Source organism: Oncorhynchus keta, unplaced genomic scaffold (assembly GCF_023373465.1).
Source record: "Oncorhynchus keta strain PuntledgeMale-10-30-2019 unplaced genomic scaffold, Oket_V2 Un_contig_19698_pilon_pilon, whole genome shotgun sequence".
NCBI classification, from domain to species: Eukaryota; Metazoa; Chordata; class Actinopteri; order Salmoniformes; family Salmonidae; genus Oncorhynchus; species Oncorhynchus keta.
The window spans coordinates 171-12,440 of record NW_026281613.1 but is presented as its reverse complement, the minus strand read 5'-3'; the positions used below and the strand labels follow the sequence as shown (position 1 = coordinate 12,440).

The 12,270-nt window shown below is 54.1% G+C and overlaps 1 protein-coding gene across 1 annotated transcript; it reads right to left on the bottom strand.

Moving 5' to 3' along the window:
• Nucleotides 1–9,527: 9,527 nt before the first annotated feature.
• On the bottom strand, nucleotides 9,528–11,684 carry LOC127920511 (uncharacterized; the record flags this gene model as incomplete). Its single annotated transcript, XM_052504572.1, has 3 exons — nucleotides 9,528–10,501; nucleotides 11,052–11,147; nucleotides 11,292–11,684. Coding segments are annotated over 3 exons (1,044 nt in total), but the record flags the coding sequence as incomplete, so codon positions are not given.
• Nucleotides 11,685–12,270: the final 586 nt, after the last annotated feature.

Below are 12,270 nucleotides of genomic sequence, written 5' to 3'. Positions count from 1 at the left end.
GGTCTGCTTTCACATGGCCTGTCTTCTTCGGCTTGTTCCTCAGGCCCTGGAGAGGAGCAGCACAGTGTTACAGACAGAGACAGAGACAGAGACAGAGACAGACAGACAGACAGACAGACAGACAGACAGACAGACAGACAGACAGACAGACAGACAGACAGACAAACACAGACAGACAGACAGACAGAGACAGACATTCTCTAAGGGCCAGATTGTAAGTTGAGCTATGTGTGGGTAACTCCGTAGCTCATACATGGGAGGTTCTGAGTTATACACACACATCTTAAGTTAGGATGACCTTCGGTGCACTGACAGACATAGTGAGGATCTGAAACCATACAACCCATCGAGGGCACTAACTATGGAGGTAACCCCATGCATGTTAGGTCCTCACACAGTGGGTGCAGCACACCGTGCCAAACACACCTAACACAGGACAAACTACATGACGTTGAGGCTCTGCAGGATCAAAACACATGAACACACGGTGTCCTACATGTGACCAGTTCACTATCAGTCAGCACCAATGGAGTCAACAGCATGAAGCTATTGTGTCGCTCTGTTCAATTCCAAGTGTGTGAGACAGACAGACAGACAGACAGACAGACAGACAGACAGACAGACAGACAGACAGACAGACAGACAGACAGACAGACAGACAGACAGACAGACAGACAGACAGACAGACAGACAGACAGACAGACAGACAGACAGACAGACAGACAGACAGACAGACAGACAGACAGACAGACAGACAGACAGACAGACAGACAGACAGACGTCTTATTGACAGTGATGGATATATTCAGCTCTTCACACAAGCCGTTCGCCCTGATGGACCCATAGACTGACTGTATATAACTAACAGATGACCCGTGCCCTGATGGACCCATAGACTGACTGTATATAACTAACAGATGACCCGTGCCCTGATGGACCCATAGACTGACTGTATATAACTAACAGATGACCCGTGCCCTGATGGACCCATAGACTGACTGTATATAACTAACAGATGACCCGTGCCCTGATGGACCCATAGACTGACTGTATATAACTAACAGATGACCCGTGCCCTGATGGACCCATAGACTGACTGTATATAACTAACAGATGACCCGTGCCCTGATGGACCCATAGACTGACTGTATATAACTAACAGATGACCCGTGCCCTGATGGACCCATAGACTGACTGTATATAACTAACAGATGACCCGTGCCCTGATGGACCCATAGACTGACTGTATATAACTAACAGATGACCCGTGCCCTGATGGACCCATAGACTGACTGTATATAACTAACAGATGACCCGTGCCCTGATGGACCCATAGACTGACTGTATATAACTAACAGATGACCCGTGCCCTGATGGACCCATAGACTGACTGTATATAACTAACAGATGACCCGTGCCCTGATGGACCCATAGACTGACTGTATATAACTAACAGATGACCCGTGCCCTGATGGACCCATAGACTGACTGTATATAACTAACAGATGACCCGTGCCCTGATGGACCCATAGACTGACTGTATATAACTAACAGATGACCCGTGCCCTGATGGACCCATAGACTGACTGTATATAACTAACAGATGACCCGTGCCCTGATGGACCCATAGACTGACTGTATATAACTAACAGATGACCCGTGCCCTGATGGACCCATAGACTGACTGTATATAACTAACAGATGACCCGTGCCCTGATGGACCCATAGACTGACTGTATATAACTAACAGATGACCCGTGCCCTGATGGACCCATAGACTGACTGTATATAACTAACAGATGACCCGTGCCCTGATGGACCCATAGACTGACTGTATATAACTAACAGATGACCCGTGCCCTGATGGACCCATAGACTGACTGTATATAACTAACAGATGACCCCGTGCCCTGATGGACCCATAGACTGACTGTATATAACTAACAGATGACCCGTGCCCTGATGGACCCATAGACTGACTGTATATAACTAACAGATGACCCGTGCCCTGATGGACCCATAGACTGACTGTATATAACTAACAGATGACCCCGTGCCCTGATGGACCCATAGACTGACTGTATATAACTAACAGATGACCCGTGCCCTGATGGACCCATAGACTGACTGTATATAACTAACAGATGACCCGTGCCCTGATGGACCCATAGACTGACTGTATATAACTAACAGATGACCCGTGCCCTGATGGACCCATAGACTGACTGTATATAACTAACAGATGACCCGTGCCCTGATGGACCCATAGACTGACTGTATATAACTAACAGATGACCCGTACACGTACAGGCACTGGTGGATTTAGGTACAGGTGACATGGACATCTTACCGGAAGCGGCACGGGGCGCCCACACAAACAGAAACATCGGTATGATGACATTTTGCGCGATCGGTTTTAAATCGCTCATTTGCACGTCAAGTCAATGATATCATGTCACCGTGTGGGACTGTGGGTCAATTAACCTCGTCTGAGTGGGCGCCCTGATTCTAGTTTGTGAGCTAGACAGGCTACTGGGAAGGTCTCCCACTCAGAAGTACGAGATGGGGAGGGGACGGGGTTTGTTGAACTCAGGTCTCCTCACTGGAAGCCAGAGGTAGGGTGACGGGGGTAGGTTGACCTCAGGTCTCCCCACTGGAAGCCAGAGGTAGGGGGAGGGGGGTAGGTTGACCTCAGGTCTCCCCACTGGAAGCCAGAGGTAGGGGGTAGGTTGACCTCAGGTCTCCTCACTGGAAGTCAGAGGTAGGGGAGGGGGGTAGGTTGACCTCAGGTCTCCCCACTGGAAGCCAGAGGTAGGGTGAGGGGTAGGTTGACCTCAGGTCTCCCCACTGGAAGCCAGAGGTAGGGTGAGGGGGTAGGTTGACCTCAGGTCTCCTCACTGGAAGCCAGAGGTAGGGGGAGGGGGTAGGTTGACCTCAGGTCTCCCCACTGGAAGCCAGAGGTAGGGGGACGGGGGTAGGTTGACCTCAGGTCTCCCATTGGAAGCCAGAGGTAGGGGGACGGGGGTAGGTTGACCTCAGGTCTCCCCACTGGAAGCCAGAGGTAGGGGGACGGGGTAGGTTGACCTCAGGTCTCCTTACTGGAAGCCAGAGGTGGGTGGGGGACGTTGACCTCAGGTCTCCTCACTGGAAGCCAGAGGTAGGGGGGTTAGGTTGACCTCAGGTCTCCCCACTGGAAGCCAGAGGTGGGGGTAGGTTGACCTCAGGTCTCCCACTGGAAGCCAGAGGTAGGGGGACGGGGTAGGTTGACCTCAGGTCTCCTTACTGGAAGCCAGAGGTAGGGGGAGGGGGTAGGTTGACCTCAGGTCTCCCCACTGGAAGCCAGAGGTAGGGGGACGGGGGGTAGGTTGACCTCAGGTCTCCCCACTGGAAGCCAGAGGTAGGGGAGGGGGGTAGGTTGACCTCAGGTCTCCCCACTGGAAGCCAGAGGTAGGGGGACGGGGGTAGGTTGACCTCAGGTCTCCTTACTGGAAGCCAGAGGTGGGTGGGGGACGTTGACCTCAGGTCTCCTCACTGGAAGCCAGAGGTAGGGGGTGGTAGGTTGACCTCAGGTCTCCCCATTGGAAGCCAGAGGTAGGGGGACGGGGGGGTAGGTTGACCTCAGGTCTCCCCACTGGAAGCCAGAGGTAGGGGGACGGGGGTAGGTTGACCTCAGGTCTCCCCATTGGAAGCCAGAGGTAGGGGGGACGGGGGTAGGTTGACCTCAGGTCTCCCCACTGGAAGCCAGAGGTAGGGGGGACGGGGGTAGGTTGACCTCAGGTCTCCTTACTGGAAGCCAGAGGTGGGTGGGGGGGCGTTGACCTCAGGTCTCCTCACTGGAAGCCAGAGGTAGGGGGGGTTAGGTTGACCTCAGGTCTCCCCACTGGAAGCCAGAGGTAGGGGGAGGGGACGGGGGTAGGTTGACCTCAGGTCTCCCCATTGGAAGCCAGAGGTAGGGGGACGGGGGGGTAGGTTGACCTCAGGTCTCCCCACTGGAAGCCAGAGGTAGGGGGACGGGGGTAGGTTGACCTCAGGTCTCCCCATTGGAAGCCAGAGGTAGGGGGACGGGGGGTAGGTTGACCTCAGGTCTCCCCACTGGAAGCCAGAGGTAGGGGGACGGGGTAGGTTGACCTCAGGTCTCCTTACTGGAAGCCAGAGGTGGGTGGGGGACGTTGACCTCAGGTCTCCTCACTGGAAGCCAGAGGTAGGGGGGTTAGGTTGACCTCAGGTCTCCCCACTGGAAGCCAGAGGTAGGGGAGGGGGACGGGGTAGGTTGACCTCAGGTCTCCCCACTGGAAGCCAGAGGTAGGGGGTAGGTTGACCTCAGGTCTCCTCACTGGAAGTCAGAGGTAGGGGAGGGGGTAGGTTGCCCTCAGGTCTCCTCACTGGAAGCCAGAGGTAGGGTGAGGGGGTAGGTTGACCTCAGTTCTCCCCACTGGAAGCCAGAGGTAGGGGGAGGGGGTAGGTTGACCTCAGGTCTCCCCACTGGAAGCCAGAGGTAGGGGGACGGGGTAGGTTGACCTCAGGTCTCCCCATTGGAAGCCAGAGGTAGGGGGGACCCATAGGTGACCTCAGGTCTCCCCACTGGAAGCCAGAGGTAGGGGGACGGGTGGTAGGTTGACCTCAGGTCTCCCATTGGAAGCCAGAGGTAGGGGGACGGGGGGTAGGTTGACCTCAGGTCTCCCCATTGGAAGCCAGAGGTAGGGGGACGGGGGTAGGTTGACCTCAGGTCTCCCCACTGGAAGCCAGAGGTAGGGGGACGGGGGTAGGTTGACCTCAGGTCTCCCACTGGAAGCCAGAGGTAGGGGACGGGGTAGGTTGACCTCAGGTCTCCTTACTGGAAGCCAGAGGTGGGTGGGGGACGTTGACCTCAGGTCTCCTCACTGGAAGCCAGAGGTAGGGGGGGGGGTTAGGTTGACCTCAGGTCTCCCCACTGGAAGCCAGAGGTAGGGGAGGGGGACGGGGGTAGGTTGACCTCAGGTCTCCCCACTGGAAGCCAGAGGTAGGGGGTAGGTTGACCTCAGGTCTCCTCACTGGAAGTCAGAGGTAGGGGAGGGGGTAGGTTGCCCAGGTCTCCTCACTGGAAGCCAGAGGTAGGGTGAGGGGGTAGGTTGACCTCAGTTCTCCCCACTGGAAGCCAGAGGTAGGGGGAGGGGGTAGGTTGACCTCAGGTCTCCCCACTGGAAGCCAGAGGTAGGGGGACGGGGGTAGGTTGACCTCAGGTCTCCCCATTGGAAGCCAGAGGTAGGGGGACGGGGGTGGTTGACCTCAGGTCTCCCACTGGAAGCCAGAGGTAGGGGGACGGGTGGTAGGTTGACCTCAGGTCTCCCCATTGGAAGCCAGAGGTAGGGGACGGGGGTAGGTTGACCTCAGGTCTCCCACTGGAAGCCAGAGGTAGGGGGAGGGGGTAGGTTGACCTCAGGTCTCCTTACTGGAAGCCAGAGGTGGGTGGGGGACGTTGACCTCAGGTCTCCTCACTGGAAGCCAGAGGTAGGGGGGTTAGGTTGACCTCAGGTCTCCCCACTGGAAGCCAGAGGTAGGGGGAGTTAGGTTGACCTCAGGTCTCCTTACTGGAAGCCAGAGGTGGGTGGGGGGACGTTGACCTCAGGTCTCCCCACTGGAAGCCAGAGGTAGGGGGACGGGGGTAGGTTGACCTCAGGTCTCCTTACTGGAAGCCAGAGGTGGGTGGGGGACGTTGACCTCAGGTCTCCTCACTGGAAGCCAGAGGTAGGGGGGTTAGGTTGACCTCAGGTCTCCCCACTGGAAGCCAGAGGTAGGGGAGGGGGACGGGGGTAGGTTGACCTCAGGTCTCCCACTGGAAGCCAGAGGTAGGGGGGGGGTAGGTTGACCTCAGGTCTCCTCACTGGAAGTCAGAGGTAGGGGGAGGGGGGTAGGTTGACCTCAGGTCTCCTCACTGGAAGCCAGAGGTAGGGTGAGGGGGTAGGTTGACCTCAGGTCTCCCCACTGGAAGCCAGAGGTAGGGTGAGGGGGTAGGTTGACCTCAGGTCTCCTCACTGGAAGCCAGAGGTAGGGGGGGGGGTAGGTTGACTCAGGTCTCCCCACTGGAAGCCAGAGGTAGGGGGGGGGGTAGGTTGACCTCAGGTCTCCCCACTGGAAGCCAGAGGTAGGGGAGGGGGCAGGTTGACCTCAGGTCTCCCCACTGGAAGCCAGAGGTAGGGGAGGGGGTAGGTTGACCTCAGGTCTCCCACTGGAAGCCAGAGGTAGGAGGGAGGGGGTAGGTTGACCTCAGGTCTCCTCACTGGAAGCCAGAGGTGGGTGAGGGGTAGGTTGACCTCAGGTCTCCTCACTGGAAGCCAGAGGTAGGGGGAGGGGGTAGGTTGACCTCAGGTCTCCCCACTGGAAGCCAGAGGTAGGGGGAGGGGGTAGGTTGACCTCAGGTCTCCCCACTGGAAGCCAGAGGTAGGGGAGGGGGGGAGGTTGACCTCAGGTCTCCTCACTGGAAGCCAGAGGTAGGGGTGAGGGGGTAGGTTGACCTCAGGTCTCCCCACTGGAAGCCAGAGGTAGGGTGAGGGGGTAGGTTGACCTCAGGTCTCCTCACTGGAAGCCAGAGGTAGGGTGAGGGGGTAGGTTGACCTCAGGTCTCCCCACTGGAAGCCAGAGGTAGGGTGAGGGGTAGGTTGACCTCAGGTCTCCTCACTGGAAGCCAGAGGTAGGGGGAGGGGGTAGGTTGACCTCAGGTCTCCCCACTGGAAGCCAGAGGTAGGGGGGAGGGGGTAGGTTGACCTCAGGTCTCCCCACTGGAAGCCAGAGGTAGGGGAGGGGGTAGGTTGACCTCAGGTCTCCCACTGGAAGCCAGAGGTAGGGGGGAGGGGGGTAGGTTGACCTCAGGTCTCCCACTGGAAGCCAGAGGTAGGAGGGAGGGGGTAGGTTGACCTCAGGTCTCCTCACTGGAAGCCAGAGGTAGGGGTGAGGGGGTAGGTTGACCTCAGGTCTCCTCACTGGAAGCCAGAGGTAGGGGGAGGGGGTAGGTTGACCTCAGGTCTCCCCACTGGAAGCCAGAGGTAGGGGGAGGGGGTAGGTTGACCTCAGGTCTCCCCACTGGAAGCCAGAGGTAGGGGAGGGGGTAGGTTGACCTCAGGTCTCCTCACTGGAAGCCAGAGGTAGGGTGAGGGGGTAGGTTGACTTCAGGTCTCCCCACTGGAAGCCAGAGGTAGGGGGAGGGGGGGAAGGTTGACCTCAGGTCTCCTCACTGGAAGCCAGAGGTAGGGGGAGGGGGTAGGTTGACTTCAGGTCTCCTCACTGGAAGCCAGAGGTAGGGGGAGGGGGGTAGGTTGACCTCAGGTCTCCTCACTGGAAGCCAGAGGTAGGGGGAGGGGGTAGGTTGACCTCAGGTCTCCCCACTGGAAGCCAGAGGTAGGGGGAGGGGGGGAGGTTGACCTCAGGTCTCCTCACTGGAAGCCAGAGGTAGGGGGAGGGGGGTAGGTTGACCTCAGGTCTCCCCACTGGAAGCCAGAGGTAGGGGAGGGGGTAGGTTGACCTCAGGTCTCCTCACTGGAAGCCAGAGGTAGGGTGAGGGGGGTAGGTTGACCTCAGGTCTCCTCACTGGAAGCCAGAGGTAGGGGTGAGGGGGGTAGGTTGACCTCAGGTCTCCTCACTGGAAGCCAGAGGTAGGGGGAGGGGGGTAGGTTGACCTCAGTTCTCCCCACTGGAAGCCAGAGGTAGGGGGAGGGGGTAGGTTGACCTCAGGTCTCCCACTGGAAGCCAGAGGTAGGGGGAGGGGGTAGGTTGACCTCAGGTCTCCCCACTGGAAGCCAGAGGTAGGGGGACGGGTGGTAGGTTGACCTCAGGTCTCCCCATTGGAAGCCAGAGGTAGGGGGACGGGGGTAGGTTGACCTCAGGTCTCCCCACTGGAAGCCAGAGGTAGGGGACCTCAGGTCTCCTTACTGGAAGCCAGAGGTAGGGGGACGTTGACCTCAGGTCTCCTCACTGGAAGCCAGAGGTAGGGGGTAGGTTGACCTCAGGTCTCCTCACTGGAAGCCAGAGGTAGGGGGTAGGTTGACCTCAGGTCTCCTCACTGGAAGCCAGAGGTAGGGGGTAGGTTGACCTCAGGTCTCCTCACTGGAAGCCAGAGGTAGGGGGTAGGTTGACCTCAGGTCTCCTCACTGGAAGCCAGAGGTAGGGGTAGGTTGACCTCAGGTCTCCTCACTGGAAGCCAGAGGTAGGGGGTAGGTTGACCTCAGGTCTCCTCACTGGAAGCCAGAGGTAGGGGAGGGGGTAGGTTGACCTCAGGGGTGAGGGGGGACGGGGAAATCTCTATCAAACAGCGCACCTCTGACTTTGTACAGAACTAATGCAACTAGTAAAATCAGTCACACTACGAAATGCTACCAAATAAACCACAATTCATTCATAATACTGTGAATATAGAGTTTCACAGACATATTGTTGCATTTTTTTCTGTTATGTGTGAAATCTTTAAGAATAATGTAAAACCAGTCTGCACAACACCAAGGTGAATTGGTTTCGTCTTGACTCTTGGTTGACAGTGTTGGGGGATGGGTAATGTAGTCTTGACTCTTGGTTGACAGTGTTGGGGGATGGGTAATGTAGTCTTGACTCTTGTTTGACAGTGTTGGGGGATGGGTAATGTAGTCTTGACTCTTGTTTGACAGTGTTGGGGGATGGGTAATGTAGTCTTGACTCTTGGTTGACAGTGTTGGGGGATGGGTAATGTAGTCTTGACTCTTGGTTGACAGTGTTGGGGGATGGGTAATGTAGTCTTGACTCTTGGTTGACAGTGTTGGGGGATGGGTAATGTAGTCTTGACTCTTGGTTGACAGTGTTGGGGGATGGGTAATGTAGTCTTGACTCTTGGTTGACAGTGTTGGGGGATGGGTACTGTAGTCTTGACTCTTGGTTGACAGTGTTGGGGGATGGGTAATGTAGTCTTGACTCTTGGTTGACAGTGTTGAGGGATGGGTAATGTAGTCTTGACTCTTGGTTGACAGTGTTGGGGGATGGGTAATGTAGTCTTGACTCTTGGTTGACAGTGTTGGGGGATGGGTAATGTAGTCTTGACTCTTGTTTGACAGTGTTGGGGGATGGGTACTGTGTAATGTAGTCTTGACTCTTGGTTGACAGTGTTGGGGATGGGTAATGTAGTCTTGACTCTTGGTTGACAGTGTTGGGGGATGGGTAATGTAGTCTTGACTCTTGTTTGACAGTGTTGGGGGATGGGTAATGTAGTCTTGACTCTTGGTTGACAGTGTTGGGGGATGGGTAATGTAGTCTTGACTCTTGTTTGACAGTGTTGGGGGATGGGTAATGTAGTCTTGACTCTTGTTTGACAGTGTTGGGGGATGGGTAATGTAGTCTTGACTCTTGTTTGACAGTGTTGGGGGATGGGTAATGTAGTCTTGACTCTTGTTTGACAGTGTTGGGGGATGGGTAATGTAGTCTTGACTCTTGTTTGACAGTGTTGGGGGATGGGTAATGTAGTCTTGACTCTTGTTTGACAGTGTTGGGGGATGGGTAATGTAGTCTTGACTCTTGTTTGACAGTGTTGGGGGATGGGTACTGTGTAATGTAGTCTTGACTCTTGGTTGACAGTGTTGGTGGACGGGTAATGTAGTCTTGACTCTTGGTTGACAGTGTTGGGGATGGGTAATGTAGTCTTGACTCTTGGTTGACAGTGTTGGGGGATGGGTAATGTAGTCTTGACTCTTGGTTGACAGTGTTGGGGGATGGGTAATGTAGTCTTTAGAAACCCACATTCATTTTCTGTATGCACATGTCCTAATGAACATGACCAGGTAGCATTTTCATGTTCTGTTGCAAAACGTTTTGCTACGGTGTGCCCTACTAAACACATCCCTGTAGTATAATGCTGTCTATCTATCTTAACACTCAAATGCTAATATTTACCCAAAGGTCAAATGGTGACCTTCTCTATCTGTATAGCGCCATACAGGAATTTATCTTAAAGACCTTATCTTAAAGAGCTGACACGCTCTAGGTGTGTGGGTATGTGTGTCCGTAAACGATTAGACGAGACGATCGATACCTTCCTCTTTATTACTGCTATAAACTGTTTTATAGACAGACACGACTGGAACAGGGAAAGAAGGGAGGGGTGTCCGTCTCCAGCTAGGAGTTCAACCTTCCTCAACTGAAAGGAGTGGTGTCTGTCTCCAGCTAGGAGTTCAACCTTCCTCAACTGAAAGGAGTGGTGTCTGTCTCCAGCTAGGAGTTCAACCTGCCTCAACTGAAAGGAGTGGTGTCTGTCTCCAGCTAGGAGTTCAACCTTCCTCAACTGAAAGGAGTGGTGTCTGTCTCCAGCTAGGAGTTCAACCTGCCTCAACTGAAAGGAGTGGTGTCTGTCTCCAGCTAGGAGTTCAACCTGCCTCAACTGAAAGGAGTGGTGTCTGTCTCTAGCTAGGAGTTCAACCTTCCTCAACTGAAAGGAGTGGTGTCTGTCTCCAGCTAGGAGTTCAACCTGCCTCAACCGAAAGGAGTGGTGTCTGTCTCCAGCTAGGAGTTCAACCTTCCTCAACTGAAAGGAGTGGTGTCTGTCTCCAGCTAGGAGTTAAACCTTCCTCAACTGAAAGGAGTTGTGTCTGTCTCCAACTAGGAGTTCAACCTGTCTCCAACTAGGAGTTCAACCTTCCTCAACTGAAAGGAGTGGTGTCTGTCTCCAGCTAGGAGTTCAACCTTCCTCAACTGAAAGGAGTGGTGTCTGTCTCCAGCTAGGAGTTCAACCTTCCTCAACTGAAAGGAGTGGTGTCTGTCTCCAACTAGGAGTTCAACCTTCCTCAACTGAAAGGAGTGGTGTCTGTCTCCAACTAGGAGTTCAACCTTCCTCAACTGAAAGGAGTGGTGTCTGTCTCCAGCTAGGGTTCAACCTTCCTCAACTGAAAGGAGTGGTGTCTGTCTCCAGCTAGGAGTTCAACCTGCCTCAACTGAAAGGAGTGGTGTCTGTCTCCAGCTAGGGGTTCAACCTTCCTCAACTGAAAGGAGTGGTGTCTGTCTCCAGCTAGGGGTTCAACCTTCCTCAACTGAAAGGAGTGGTGTCTGTCTCTAGCTAGGAGTTCAACCTGCCTCAACTGAAAGGAGTGGTGTCTGTCTCTAGCTAGGAGTTCAACCTTCCTCAACTGAAAGGAGTGGTGTCTGTCTCCAGCTAGGAGTTCAACCTGCCTCAACCGAAAGGAGTGGTGTCTGTCTCCAGCTAGGAGTTCAACCTTCCTCAACTGAAAGGAGTGGTGTCTGTCTCCAGCTAGGAGTTAAACCTTCCTCAACTGAAAGGAGTTGTGTCTGTCTCCAACTAGGAGTTCAACCTTCCTCAACTGAAAGGAGTGGTGTCTGTCTCCAACTAGGAGTTCAACCTTCCTCAACTGAAAGGAGTGGTGTCTGTCTCCAGCTAGGAGTTCAACCTTCCTCAACTGAAAGGAGTGGTGTCTGTCTCCAGCTAGGAGTTCAACCTTCCTCAACTGAAAGGAGTGGTGTCTGTCTCCAACTAGGAGTTCAACCTTCCTCAACTGAAAGGAGTGGTGTCTGTCTCCAACTAGGAGTTCAACCTTCCTCAACTGAAAGGAGTGGTGTCTGTCTCCAGCTAGGGGTTCAACCTTCCTCAACTGAAAGGAGTGGTGTCTGTCTCCAGCTAGGAGTTCAACCTGCCTCAACTGAAAGGAGTGGTGTCTGTCTCCAGCTAGGGGTTCAACCTTCCTCAACTGAAAGGAGTGGTGTCTGTCTCCAGCTAGGGGGTTCAACCTTCCTCAACTGAAAGGAGTGGTGTCTGTCTCCAGCTAGGGGTTCAACCTTCCTCAACTGAAAGGAGTGGTGTCTGTCTCCAGCTAGGAGTTCAACCTTCCTCAACTGAAAGGAGTGGTGTCTGTCTCCAGCTAGGGGTTCAACCTTCCTCAACTGAAAGGAGTGGTGTCTGTCTCTAGCTAGGAGTTCAACCTTCCTCAACTGAAAGGAGTGGTGTCTGTCTCCAGCTAGGAGTTAATTAAACCTTCCTCAACTGAAAGGAGTGGTGTCTGTCTCCAGCTAGGAGTTAAACCTTCCTCAACTGAAAGGAGTGGTGTCTGTCTCCAACTAGGAGTTCAACCTTCCTCAACTGCTTTTCAAATACAGTACGCTGACTAGTTCTATCTATATTGCTCTGTTGATTAATGTAAATCTCTTTTCTATTCGTCTTTAAAGGATATGGTTTGCTTGTGAGATAAGATAAGAGAAACCTGTTGTAATTCATAATCACTACCACCAGGGGGCATGAACAAGCCTTTACTCTCATGGTTTATCTCAGGAACAAAA